Source organism: Brassica napus, chromosome C9, assembly GCF_020379485.1.
Source record: "Brassica napus cultivar Da-Ae chromosome C9, Da-Ae, whole genome shotgun sequence".
Classification (NCBI taxonomy): Eukaryota; Viridiplantae; Streptophyta; class Magnoliopsida; order Brassicales; family Brassicaceae; genus Brassica; species Brassica napus.
The window spans coordinates 17288851-17304259 of NC_063452.1; the positions used below are offsets into that span (position 1 = coordinate 17288851).

General features: G+C 32.4%; 1 protein-coding gene across 1 annotated transcript; it reads right to left on the reverse strand.

Moving 5' to 3' along the window:
* Nucleotides 1-494: 494 nt before the first annotated feature.
* Nucleotides 495-4695, reverse strand: LOC106427409 (amino acid permease 1-like). Its single transcript, XM_013868133.3, has 6 exons — nt 4214-4695; nt 2483-2576; nt 2163-2377; nt 1870-2012; nt 1195-1422; nt 495-1104 (listed from the first exon to the last, which is right to left on the reverse strand). The coding sequence occupies exons 1-6, from the start codon at nt 4560-4562 to the stop codon at nt 676-678; spliced, it is 1458 nt and encodes a 485-aa protein (XP_013723587.1). The 5' UTR covers nt 4563-4695; the 3' UTR covers nt 495-675.
* Between the last annotated feature and the right edge of the window lie 10714 nt (nt 4696-15409).

The window sequence follows — 15409 nt, forward strand, 5'->3', positions numbered from 1 at the left end:
ACTCTTTTTTCAAACATCATATTTACATTCTGTCATTTATTTATTTTTGCACTCAAAACTACAAACAAACTTTTTTATATTGTTTAATTCTTTTCTCTTGAAGAATTTAGAGTAACATTAGTTTATGGATTTGATCCCTAATATATTAATGCAATTTGATGTACAAGTACATTTAAAGATAACCTTGATGATATCAACTCGCAAATAAAAAACAGTAAATTTCGTTCTTATAAATCGCAAAATGGTTCGTACCGGATGAAAGCAACTCGCAACGAAAGCGGTGACTAAAACCACACAGGTTCCGTGCATGAACTGTGGCGTTGGGAGAGATCAGAAAAGAATTGAGATTTTGATCCGAAAGCTTCCGTTCCAGAGAATCAAGGGGGAGAGGGCTTAAGAGAAGAAGAAACGAAACAAATGGATTCCGCAAGTACACGAGTTTCATTGTCTCTCTTCGGACATGGGCTATGTTCATATGGTTTATACATGATCAATCAAATTTGAAAAAGCTATTATTGGGTCATATGTATTACACTGAAAGTTGTGGATGATACATAGACATTCATGTAGCTTTTTAAGCAATACAATATTTTCATTTGGATTTTAGACACCAAACAGTTACAAAGAAAATACCAAACTGTTACATTTTTTCACTCTCATGCATGGATCTCAAACTCACTCATGGATAGTCCGGAAGGGCTTGTATGTCTTGACACTACTTATCAGTCCAGCGATGGATCCAGCAGCGGCTAACAGGGAGACGATCAAGCAAACCCAGCACAACATTTTCAGCCCAATCCATCTAGAAGAGTATTTCTTAACCTTAGTTTGTGCTATGTGCATCTCCACGGGGAAATAAACCGTTAAAGGCCAGAAGGAAGCTGCTCCGATAAGACCCAAGATGGCGTTGAAGAAAGGGAATATCATAGCTACCAAAGTTGTTATAACCACATAAGCTGTCCTCCACACTAGTCTGAAGAGGTTGATGCTAAATTTTCCAAGGAATGGTATGTTTACTGAATATTCAGATGTGATGAACTTGTTGTCAGGCCAGTTTCTATTGCATTTCTTCTCAACAAACTGGAATATGGGCTGCGCGAACACCTGCAAGAAGTATGTTTCTTTTTCATTAGCTAAACTGCGAGAAAGTTCAAAAACAAAACAATCTTTTTCTCCTTTTGGATTTGGTTTTACCTGATAGGCACCAATGAGATGGAAAGCAATGCAAGCGTTTGCAAAGTCAATGAGCCAAAATGGCTCGTAGAATCCGAAATCGGTGAGGAAATCTCCAGGGGCTTTGTTTCCAAATGCAGCATATCCAAGACAACCACATAAGATGTAGAAGAAAGTGGTGGTTGATACTCCCACAAAACTTGCTCTTTTCATAGCTTTGTTCTCTGCTGGGCTAGATCTCAATGTGTCCTGCAAAAAGTATCAAATTTTCACCGGTTAGTGTATGCAAATCCAGTTTTGTCTCATGTGTTTAACTTAAATTATATTAAGCCGTCACTTTCTAGTCGACATATACACTGTATTGTACTAAATACAGTACACTAAAAAAGGTGAAAACTAATATCATTAAGAGACAAACAAATTAAGGACTATTTTGTCAACTCATTAAGCTGAAGTCCATTGCTAAGAATGAATATCATTGTTTGCTGTCTTTGAATGTGACATCTTCTCACTAATATGCACATGTTATACCTTTAAGCTAAAAGACAGATTCTCTTCTTTTTGACTCTTTTGTAGTAAAAGTGGTCCACAGAGAATTGATTGTCATTGTCAATAATTTCGAACCACAATTCTATTAAGAGGTTCATATTCAAAGCAAACAAGACTCGATAGTAAACTGATTGATGATTAACTTGCCTGAATCTCAATGAGAACCGTGGCGTAAGCATATGCAAACGCTATGTCTCCAACCGCTTGAAACGATCTCCATATCTTCTGAGCCGCAGTTACATCAACTCCTACCACCGTTCCCGTCATATTCGTCTTACCCACTTTCCCACCTTTTCATATCGTAACATATCAACCGTTACTTTATTGTTTTATCTATCTTGTTACAATTATTGATATAGGTACTTTGAAAACTACAACTTGATGACCAAGTAGTTGTCGTTTCGCAACTAATTAAATCTTTCAAAGATTTGTATATGTACCTGCGACCGTCGCGATGGCTAGGCCAATCCCAATACTTGCGTAAGCGAAAGACATAACCGCAGCCATAAGGGAGAGAAAAGAGAGCTTGTGAAAGTTGGGGATCTGGCTAAGAAGGATTTGAATGATCCCGAAGGCCGCCATATATGGATAGTTTGATATTGTACAATCTGCATGGTGCCCTTTATTGTGGTAACAGTTCGCTTTCCCGATCGCTCTGCGCAAGAAACCATACTGATCACATCAATATGGTAGATAACTAAACTGTACATTTGGTAACGGTCATAAAGTAAAATCACATATTCACACATAGTTGACTTACACCAAACTAATAGAAGCAGTGATGGTGTACCCAACAGTGATTCCTATCAGATTCCCATACTGTGCCACTCCACAAAGCTGCACTTTCCTACCACCTGTCAATTTTCAATAATTCCGATGTATTATTTCAGGCCATGATTATTTATTACATTTGTTTTTAAGCTATTAATTAATCTTTTGTTTCATACATCAAACATAAAACACTCCACGGAACTATACTAGTATATATAATAACTCCATCTACGTCAAATACCAACAATAATGCTAATACTACCAAAACCTTTGCCTCATATGTCAAACTATTATTTAATTTCTGTTTTCCTCGGGTTGCACAGTTTTGGATCTTTATAAACAGTACAAAACCGTGAGTTATTTAAGAAAAGTTTCAGCCTAATTAATTATTTCAACAACCGTTGTATAGTTGGAAATTGAAGGACGGTTACCACACTTTTGCGTTCAATTCAATGTTTTACTTAAAATGATTTGAAGTAAAACCTCATTGTTTATTGAACTAGACAACATACTCTAAATTATTTGAAGTATGTAATCCTTATGAAAATAATAGCGAAGTCTAATTAATTTTTCAACAACCATAGTTTATGATTAGAAAATTAAAAGGACGGTTACCACACTTTTACATTGAACTCAGTGTTTTACTTAATAAAAATAATTCGTAAAAAATAATCGTTTATTAAACTAGACAACAAACTTTAAATTGCTTACGAATATAATCCATTTATAAAAATAATAACCAAGCCTACTTAGTTATTTCAACAACATTTTTTATAACTAAAAAATTAAAAGCACGGTTACCACTGTTTTTATATTCAGTTAAATTTAAATATTTAAAAGGACATGTATCATTTATAAGCGTCGACAAAAAAATCAATTTATACGCAACAGTAATTTATATACCCGAGAGATTTTTTTTTCTGTAAAACCAAATTGGCAGGAAATGTTAGAAAATCTATAAATCCATTACTTTAGCTACATTCCTAACCACAACTCATCGGATGCATAAGCTTTTCGATTGTTTCAAAAGATATCAATGATGATTTCTTATGATTGATCTTATAGTTCGTAACATCAACTATTTTATAAACCACGATCATTGTTCTATATAAACTCATTACATAACCAGTTTTGTTTTATTTCAAATTGACCTAAAAGTTACTGTCGCTTATAAATTATAATATGTGTTTTTTAATACTAATATATATTTTTCATTTTAAATTAATATTAGTATAAATTTTTAATACTAATAATTATTTTCCTATTCTGACCACAATAGTTTTCCAGACAAGGATCGGCCTAACTAAATACGAGACAAAATCAGTATATTATTTTAACGAAAGAGAGCGTGATTATTGGGAGTTCTTAGGGTTGGGTTCTTAACTGAACATAAGAACATGTTTCTTAACTTTTAACTAAAAAAATTAAGAACCAGTTCTTAAATAAAAGTTTTAAGAACCGGTTCTTAGCTTTTGTAGTTAAAAGTTAAAAACGAGTTCTTATATTCCGTTAAGAACCTCAACCCTAAGAACTCTCGGATAATCATGCTCTAATCTCTCTTTTTTTTTTAAAAGGAACCAACCATGCCTTAAAAATTACTTAACAAAATTGAATTTTTGGTACAGAACCTTTTTCAAAAAAAAGGTTGGTCTAAGAAGTGTCTATTTTTCAATCTTCTTTACAGTAAAAAGTTAAAAAAAAAACAAAGAAAAAACCATACCGAGGTAAGATCGAACAACGTCCATGTAAGTGTAGTTTCGTTTTCCGGTGAGGGGATCCGGCGCACGGTAGCAATCAGCGAGCATCGTAGAAGTGAAGTACGTTATAAACGAGAAAATGATCAGAATCAAAGTCCCTGCTATCCAACCAAGCTGAGCTATGGCCCATGCCAACGACAACACTCCTGAGCCTATCACCGCCGTGATAATATGCGCACTCGCCGTAAGCCACGTCCCCGTCCTCTTCTCTCGGCCATCGTCATCAACGTTCTTTGTGGGATCGGACATGGCGTAGACGTCGGCGGATTCCGCCGCGGAGTGACCGTGTTGATCGGTGTTGAAACTCTTCATAGTGAGAGAAGAGAGCAAAGTTGGTTGACAGAGAGAAGAAGATAAGTAAATGTGTAAGTCAGAGAGAGAGAGAGAGAGAGTAAACGAAGAAGTCTAATTGTAGTCAATAGATATGTGTTTACATAATATCATATATATAGGCATACCTGTATATGAATGCATATATATATATAGTGTGATGTAGCATATATGCCAACGAGACGTATACGTAAATACGTGTTGAATTTCAACTTTTATTTTCTTATAAATGATTTAAATGTTTTCTTTTTAATACGGCTTGGGATGTGTGATTGCTCCAGACTAGATATGAGTCCACCTATAGAGGGAGGATTTAATGTTCAGATTCTATAATGATTATTCGATTGTTTTTTTAAAATATAAATTAATTTACAGAAAAATTGCACGATTTTTTCTGTATGATAATAGTACCTTTTGATACTTTAAGCTTACCAGTGTTGAGTTATAGAAGAAACAAATATTTATGATTTCTTAATAATAATGTTTCAGATATACACTTTAAAGAACTTGTAACTAGTTAGTCTAGTTTATATTGTTAGATCAAATTCTTTTACCCCCTGAAATTCATAATACACATTCCCAAAATTTCGAAGATGTACAATGTTAAACTAGATCATAATGAAACCTTCCCTAACTTTATACCTAGAATATTATCTTCTTCTTCTTTTTTTGTAACACCTAGAATATTATCTTAAATAGTAATTTTTAACCAAAATAGCTATTTTTAACTATATATTTTTATTTCCTTCCAAAGATGTTCAATTTTTTCTTTTATTCTAAAAAACTTTAGAAAGTAGATTTTTGTTTCGACAATTTAGAAATATTACTTATTGATAAGAAATTGTATTTAAAAAACGCGTATCATGAAGCCAAGAGCGTAGTTGTAATAAGTTTACCATAAAGAATTATAATTTCATTTGGTTTTCAAAATTAGTTTAGATTGTTCAACCAGAATAAATGAAAAATGAAAAAGTTTGATTTAGCGAAACAAAGTTAGAAGTTAAAATAACGGTTATTTTACAACAAGGTTGCCTTATTTATTTTTGACTAAACAAGGTTACCTTATATAATATTTATCACTACTAATCAATTCTGTTCTCTTGGTAAGTTGGTAACTGGAACAGGTTCCACGACCTCAATCAGGTCAAATAATACAAAATTGGCGCGCGGATTTTGAATTTTCGGTTTTTGGTTATTTATTTAACTAAATAATGTATTTGTAATATTTGATGTATTATATTCACCAAGTAAATAATTTTTTTTGGCATCTTAAACCATCTATTTTCGATGAATATTCGATATCATATAAAAAATTGAACAAATAGACGTAATTAGAGAATTGTAGACGATATATAAAAACAATGGTCATTAATGTAAAATATGAAGAAATATTATATTATGACTTAGTATGACATAAAAGATTATAAATTAGTTATACATGTTTAAATAAAATAAAATGATTTTTAAACTTCTATGAAAAATTTAACATATAAAAAAAGGCGATGAATTAGTCATCAAATTGTAAATAATTTCATAATTTTATTAATAATAAATTATTTATAGTCTTTGTTTTTCGTCAAGATAATTATTAAATGTTCATAACATTAATATATTAAAAGACCATATTATGAAAGCCCATGTTGTAACCGTTTTTTCCGGGAAGTGTAACAAAAAAAAATTACATTTAACTCTTCGTTTTGTTTAAGGTTGTGTCGGTAAAAGATTAAAAAAAATCTCTCTATCTTTTTCAATGTTCAATTTGAAGCTTATTATGCGGAAATCATACGCAAATATAGGTAATTGGTTGGAATCTCTATATCTTTATATTCTTATAAATTTTAAATTTATTGTTTCTTCTTCTGCAAGCAAATCAATTACCGAAGTAATAGATCAATTGGTTGGAATCAAATCTATTCTTATAATTAGTATAATTATGGTTACAGTTTCTATATTTAATAGTTACATTAAAGATACGACATTGAAGATATTTTGTTTGGATTAATAGAAGATATTGGATTTTGAGTTTGTATTTATTGATTTGTTTTTTTATAAAACTTAGAAAATCAATGTGATGATTGGTTGGTTGATACATCCTATAAAGAAAACGAAAACTATAGGTGGTTTGAATATTGTACATCGATCGATGCATAATGTAAGTTGACTATATAAAACTTGAACATGATCATTTCAAACTAAAGTATAGGTAGGTTATATGCATTTGTTATATTGTAGTTAATATATTTTAAATATTACATAAGTCAAGTGATTCACGTTTTTGTAAAAATAAAATTCAAGTTCATTATTGGGCCGTACTCGTACGTAATAAGCTACGTTAAATATGATGTATTTTTAGATTTATTTAATGACATTAAGTTTAAATTTGATTAAGGAAAACTCATTAATTTAACGGGAAAAGACAAGCATTAAAATATGTAGGTTTATTTAATGACATTAAATTTAAATTTGATTAAGGAAAACTCATTAATTTAACTAGAAAAGACAAGTATTAAAATAGGTCGTTTAATTTAATTTTCGATGGCATGAAAATGTAAATAAGTTAGAAAACTTAGGGATATTTTTTAAAGGATATTTCTCTTTTAATAACAATAACAGAGATGCACTTTGACAAAAGCAAATGTTAGATTGTTATATAGAACCATCGTTTTTTTTGCTTTTAGGTTATATTTATTTTCAGGTGCTTTTCTAGAAAACAACATTGACTAATTTACTTCAAAATGTGAAAAGAATAAAAAGAGAATTAATGGACGTACCCTATTTAAAATTTTAAATGATTTAAGTTTTAATGAATTTTTAAATGATTTTAGATTAACTGTAAAACTTATTATGATTTTAGATAAACTACCACAGCTATGATATTTGGATTTTCTAAAAATTAAAACTCCAACAAAACAATTTTAAATCGGTAAACACCTCTTAAAATCTTAAATTAAAATCTTTTCAGTAACCAAATCACTACAAGAAAACATATTTTTTATGAGGGCAGTATTCGTTGTAAATTCGTCGTAAACGGGGTGTTACGACGAATTAACCTCGAAAGACGTTTCGTTGTTAAACGACCGTCGAAACGGAGGTTTCGTCGTAAACGACTCGTTACGTTTACGACGAAATATATTCCTCGTAAAGCGCATGGAAAGTATTCGTCGTAAACGACACGTAAGACTTCGTGGTAAAGCCCACGTAATGATTTCGATGTAAAGCACACGTAAACATTTTCGTTGTAAAGAACACGTAAACATTTCGATGTAAAACCCTCGTAAATCTTTCGATGTTAATCACTCGTAAACATTCGATGTAAACTCCATGTAATGTTTACGAGGAGTTTACATCGATTCTTATTATATTATTATTAGTATATAATAAATTTGAATTTATATTTAATATTTGAAATTTAAAATGTTTTAAATTTTAAAACGAAATATATAAATGAAAAAAATATTTTAAAAATATATTTAAAAGTCATACAATATTTAAATTCATACTACAAACAGAAATATAAAAAAACTACATATTGTCGAAGTAGTCGGTGGGGTTGCTCTGTTGTTGACAGTTTGGATCAGACTCTTCGGGATTTCGTGATGGCAACCCAAGAACGGCTCGTCTCTCACTCAACATTCTCTGCATAGTCGGGTTTCCCACTGCCATCACGTCTAGCAGATCCTCAAGAGAGTCTAAATGAACCTGCTGGCTATCCATTCGAGCTTTCATCTGAGAAGTCTCTTCATCATGTCTCGAAGTGTATGACGAAGTTGCCCTTTCAACTTCGTTAACAGAGCCTATGCCGACTATTCGTCCCTTCTTTTTAGGAGCCACCTATAAAATTAAAACTTATATTAATATAGTTAGTTATGTTAAAATATTAAAAATAACGTAAACAAAAATTTTAAGTTGTACCTCTTCGAAGATTTTGTCGGCCTCTTCGGTGGTCAATGTGACGGGTAATCCATCGGGAGACTGCTGGGTTAGTTCCGTCTCCCGTTCTTCAATCCGAGCAGCCGTTGCATGGAAGAGTTTCTTAGATGCAGGATCCACGAAAACTCCGTCGGATGTGACGTGAGTCATCTGGAATAGCTCAGACAGAGATGGTAAGACTCTCGTCTTCTCTAACTAGAAAAAAATATATATTAATATTAAATTTAATTGAAAAGTTTAAAATAAATATTAAAAACAAAACTTACAGCTTCTAGACGGACTCCTGCATGAGATTTTTGTCCGGTTCTGTGAACCATGGGCAAATGACCATCTTTATCCTTCGTTCTTCGAGAAGCAGAGCCCGAATTGGCCTTTTTGATCTAAGAGGGTAGCTTCCAATAGACGATGAGGCCATCCCACACATCCGTCGTGAGCTCACTGAGCTTTTCCTCATACCCGTAGATCTCCCACTTGTCCTTCCCATCGGAGATTGTGTTGCAAAGGCGGGTCTTTGCCTTTGCAATGAATTCCCTCTTCACCCTCTCGGTGATTCCGAAAGACCAATTCCACATTTACTGAAACACAAAAATTTTGAAGAAATTACAATTAATAATAAATATTTTAAAATAAAAAGTAATATTTAAAAGTGATAATTTAATTAAATTTAAAAATCTTACCGCAAAACATTTAAACCAAGTGATCTTAACGTGATTTGGTGTCATGCTCCAGTTCGGATATGCCCCGTCGTAGTAACCCTTAATCATCGCCGAAACACTCCGGCTAACACAGTTGTTAGCCCCAAACCTGAAACAAAAAACAATTTAATTGTTAGAAAATAAAAATAATTTAAATTTTAATGTAATAAAAATTAATAACTTACTAATAAGTTCGTCGGGGTCTATGGGGGTCTAGAACTTCCAAACCCTCCCGTACGGGCTGAACAAGGAAATCCTCCACTGTATATCTCGCGTATGGTGCATATGAAGGCGCACGCAAATCTGGATGAACTGCACCTGCTGGGGCAGGCTGAGGTGCAGCCGCTGGAGGAGGAGGTGGAGGCATCTGCGGTGGAGGAGGAGGACTCCAAGAAGCTCTCTGAGAAGTCTGAGAGTCTAGAAATGCATCGGAAGATGATGGACCGGAAGAAGATGCACCGGAACCATCACAAAACAACTGAGAATAAGTAGGTGCTGCTGGTTTTCTCCAATGAGCCATCTAAAAAAAATTAAAAAAAATTTAATCAATTAAGACAAAATTAAAAAAATTATTCTGTCACCTAACTAATCACCTAAACTATTATTCCGTCACCTAACTAATCACCTAAACTAATTACCTAACTAATCACCTAAACTAATTACCTAACTAATTAATCACCTAAACTAACTTAAAAAATAATAGAGGAGAGAGGGGGGTACCTTTAGAGGGAGAGAGGTGTTTGGGAGTAATGAACGAGGCACCCTCGTTCTGGCGCGTCTCAATATATAGGGAAAGGCATTAGTCGTAAACTCCACGTAATATTACGACGAAGTTACCAGGCCCGTCTTTTTTCATTTACGACGAAGTTACCAGGTCCGTCTTTTTTCATTTACGATGAAGTTACCAGGATTCGTCTTTTTCCATTTACGACGAAGTTACGTGGAATCAGTCTTTTCATTTACGACGAAGTTACCAGGCCCGTATTATTTTTACAAAGATTTTAGTACGCTTAACCCTAAACCCCGAGAATGAAATCCCTAAACCCCAAAGTCACATATCATCTAACATCTTCTTCTTTACTTCTTCTTACTCTTTCTCCAACTTAAACCCTAAAACTCCAAATAATTTTTTTAAATCTAAAAAAATACATATTATATAAAACAACATTTGTTACACATACATTAAGATGATATAAAAACAATATTTCTTTAAACATACATTACAATAGAGAAATACAATATTTGTTACATATATTACATCACTCTAAATCGTTTTCGTTCTCATCACTATCATTACAATCATCATCGTCGCTTCTCTCGAACTCGTCTTCACGTGCTTCATCTGTCGCATCTTCGGGAATATCTTCATATTGAAAGTTTTTTGGGTCGATCAAAAGGATTTCATCAGTTTGTTGTTCAGGTACCTCAACTTCAGTGATAGCGTCTTCTTCTTGCAAGGGCGGTTCTTCTCCAGCGACAATGCGTCCACGAGGTGTAATTTTGATAGCAACTAACCAGTTTATCCCGGAAGTTCGAAGCCGAGGATAAGGAAGGAAGCTAACTTGCTCGGCTTGTGAAGCTAAAATGAAAGGTTCAAATTTGTTGTATCTTCTCCCAAATTGTAATCCACAACACCAAATTTGTTATACCGAATCCCTCGGTTCACAACAGGATCGAACCATTCACATTTGAAGAGGACGCAATTTAGCTTCAATAACCCCGGAAATTTTACTTCAATAATCTCCTGCAAGATCCCGTAAAAGTCTGTTTCACCTTTCACACATATTCCATAGTTACTCGTTGGCCGATGTCTCCCATACTCGTATGTGTGAAAGGTAAATCCTCGTGTGAAATACATAGGTGATGTGGTGACCTTTGAAACTGGACCTTGAACCAAATCATGAAACCATACGAGATAATATGGATAGTCATAATCAACCTGCACAAAGCAAATATTCTTAATTAATAATGAAGTATCAAAACACTTGCTTAATTAATCAATGTATGAGATATATTACGTACCTGTGATTTTAACCACTTGACAAAGTGCTTATCTTTCCGTGTGTCCACATCAGTTGCAGATATTCCTGTTATTGCTTCTTCAACTTGAGATACAAACATGCTGCAAATTAAACAAATGATCAAGGCATATATAATTAACTTCAATTCATATAATTAACATTCACAAAAATATTTACCTTTCAAAGTAACGGGTCACTGCATCCTCGCAGTTAAGCCGAATATAAGTGTGGGCACTATGTTTATCCTCTTCACATGACCACCATACTTCTTTCGTTTTACCACCAAACCGTCCAATTTGGCAGAAAATGTCAGGAACACCATCAATTGCATATGATGTCGGTACTCCACCATCATCATATCTTCTTGGAACTCTTTTTCTCGTACGAACAGTTGGAGCAAAGTAGTACGATGTGAAGTTAGATGTTTCGGCTGTCAAACTCTCCGCAACTATTGAACCTTCCACCTTTGCAAGATTTCTTGCTTTTCCCTTCAAATGTTTCATCTGTCGCTCATACGGATACATCCATCCGTTGTGAACAGGTCCACGAAGCAATGCTTCATACGGTAGGTGGACAACTAGATGCTCCATGACGTCAAAAAATGAAGGAGGAAATATTTTCTCCAGATTGCACAATATGATCGGAATGTTCTGATGAAGTTGTTCGATGACTTCTTCCTTGAACGTACGTGTGCTAAGATCTCTGAAGAATGCTCAAATGGCTGTATATTGCAAAAGTAATCAAATTAATAACATTTCATAACATATGTGTATATATTATAAATTTATAATTACCTGCAAGTGCTTCATGGACATTTACTGGAAGGAGCTCGGCAAAAGCAAATGGAAGTAGTTGTTGCATAAACACATGACAATCATGACTCTTCATTTCAGAGAACTTTTGACCTCGTTCAACACATCTTGACAGATTTGAAACATAACCATCATGAAACTTAACTTCTGATGCAACCCAGTCAAACAAAGTTGTTTTGGCTTCTGATGACAACCGGAAGATGGGAACATGAACGTTTCCATTGCTTTTGATATGTAACTCACTTCTTGAGCAAATATCAGGTAAGTCCATCCTTGACTTTTTGTTATCTTTTGTCTTCCCAGGGACGTTAAGTATTGTATTCATGATGTTCTCAATGTTGATACCAAATGTAGTACTGTGGTGTAAATCCTCTGTTTACTAAATGCTTCCATACAGTTTCACTACGTGCAAATTTTGAATTCTTGCATTTCCGACAGGGGCAGAACATCTTACCGCTTTCCTGCGTGATCGGTGTATAGCCCGCCTGGTGCATGAATGCCTCTAGCCCGCTCAGAAATGCGTTCATCACCCTCCCGTCGGAATCTTTGTGCAAATACATCCAACTCCGTAACTCGTAAATACTATCGCCACGGGCCATTTTTTTCTTAGATTTTGTTTAGAAAAAAAAATTTCCTGATTTTTTTTTCCGTTTGTGTATTGTAAGGAAGAGAGTTGTGGGAAATGACATATATATAGAGAAATTTTCGAGTTTGGTAGGTGAAATATAACAACGATTTTACAAAGAATGTTTTACATGGATATAACAACGATTTTACATGAACTTACAACCACTTTACAACGAAATTAGTTAAGTTAAAGCACATAGAATACAAGTTTTCACCTAAATATAACGGTAACATGTTTCGTTGTAATATCGATGTAACGGTTACGACGAATTTATCTTTCCACGTACTTTCGTCGTAAACTTACATTGACTTTACGACGCAACTGTTTCGTCGTAAAGTTACATCGAGTTTACGACGAATTTTGGAATCCTCGTAATTTAGTTGTAAACGCCATGTAAATTTACGAGGAAATAATTTGCTCGTAAATCTTCGTTGTTATAGAAACGTTTTCTTGTAGTAGATATTTTTAATTAATATATTTAATAACAATTTTAATAATAATGAATTTTTTATTTATGGTTTAATAACATTTAATTTATTATTTAATACAATTACTTCAAACTCTCTTACGTCTTTTAAATATTTTGGGTTTGAAGTTACGCGTATCTTTATTATAATAAAAATTTACAGATTCATTAGCGATATACAGGATTTTGTTTTGGAGATATGGTATATATATAATGGATTCCATATCAGTTCATATACAAGTTGTTTGACTAGTAAAATAACAATTTACCATTTTTAGAAACCTATCAAACAACCTTTGAAAACAAATATATATATATATATATAAATATGTTGGTGTCTCTCTGTCACGTGGAAAGTCTTTCGCTGCAGAGGCGACATGTGTCCGTCACAACATTATTTGGGCTTCAGACTTATAAATTTTGGGCCTTATACAACTCTAATTTTTTAAATCCGGTAACCCACAAAGTCCACCTTTGAACCAGCAGCCGTAATTAATTATATATAGATAGATAACAAAAAAAATCCACGTCATCGTAAACTATTTTACCACTTAAATTATTTGTCGGTCTATTTAGGCTCTATTATTTATGATTCTAAACTTTGATTTGGGTCTATACAATAATATTATTCTTACTATAGTCAACTAGCAAATGAAAAATAGATTTGATTCATCCGCCAGTTTATTTTTCTAAGTTAATATATGGTCAATAATTGTATCCCAATTTTAATTTATAAATAAATAGAATGACGAGAGGTTTGAGAGCAAACATTAAAATCGATGTGCCGTTAACTAGTACTACAAAGCTCTGCACACATAAAATTAGCCATGTGTTTACCCGTAACTGAAGAATCGAACCTTACCAAATAAAAAACAAAATCGAAACTAAATCAAATTTCATAAATCAAGTATATTTCTATATATCATGTATTCTATATTTTTCTGAAACTAAAATATCAAAAACAAACGAGAACCGAACCAAAATCAATAACTATCTCAATTTGGAATATAATTTACAAATCTAAAATATTAAATAAACTTAGTTTTACAGTAACAAATATCATAAACTTATTATTTAAAAACTGAACTATCCAAAATGAATTATATGAATACCATTTACCTAAATTATTTAAAATTATATAAACTACCTGATAATTTATCCAAAAAACTTAAATCACCTATTTTTTTCCTGGTAAAAAACAATTTATCAATAAAATTTACTCAAATTAACCAAAATAATCTGAAACGCCCATAACCGAAAGAGACCCGATTTTGTTTTTGATATTAGCTGGTTCCCCACTTTGTTGTCCAAACTGAACCAAAAAAACAAAATATCTGAACGAGAATTGAATCAAAATTTATAAATAACCGAACATATCTTATATCTGTAGAATTAAAAAATAAAATAAAATATACTAAAACAATTCAAAAATAAATAAAAAAAGTTTGAATTTTAAAAAAGTATTATTCGAAAACATAAAAAAATATGATTTTTATTTAAATAATTATTTGTTATATATATATCAAGAACAAGGATATAAGAGTCTTTTGCCACTTATTGAAAATATATTTTTAAAAATGCCTCTTTAGTGATTGTAAAGATCAATAATGGTACCATGAATGTGGTAAACATGAGATTTCACCTATTATCTATTTAAAGCTAATATTTTCTTTTATTATGTCAAATTGAACTAAGAATAAGATATATTATCATATTATTCTGAATTGTTTTTTGTTAATTTTGTATTCTCTGAAAATATAAAATAATGAAAGATATTGTCATTTTAATTCTAAACCAAAAATGTTTATTAAAATAAGGGCACTCGCACCGGTTGAAATTCATCGGTCTCTAACAAATTTAAAAATATTAAAAGCTGAAAAAGAAGAAAGAGAAAGGATAAAAAAAAGAGCAAGAGTGGTACCTGTGGGAAGAGCTTTCATACATTTCTAAAGAATCGGTGAATACATGTGGTATCATTTTACAGGTTTTTTTATTTTAATTTTTAAAATTATAAATAACTAAATTATGTACAAAAATAATAAAAAAAATTTTAGTGAGGTACTCTACTTGCTATTTTACCACTAATGATGTCCTAACAATGTGATCTCTGAATTCTATTCATTATTGTTTTTTATAATATAGTTTTCATTCCACCATGATTTTTAAATGCTTCATAAAATTAATATAAACTTATATAAAACAGTTTTTATTATTAACTTTCCGTCCGCGGGACGATCCTAGTAATTTATGTAAATATGTCTGGACTGAAGAGTGGTG

Excerpts from the sequence above, each read along its gene's own strand:
- LOC106427409 (XM_013868133.3), bottom strand. The coding sequence starts at position 4,562 with ATGAAGAGTTTCAACACCGATCAACACGGTCACTCCGCGGCGGAATCC. Across the intron at positions 2,378-2,482 it reads ACTGCTTCTATTAGTTTGGT|AGCGATCGGGAAAGCGAACT; the intron begins GTAAGTCAACTA and ends TTTCTTGCGCAG. Across the intron at positions 1,423-1,869 it reads CGGTTCTCATTGAGATTCAG|GACACATTGAGATCTAGCCC; the intron begins GCAAGTTAATCA and ends TACTTTTTGCAG.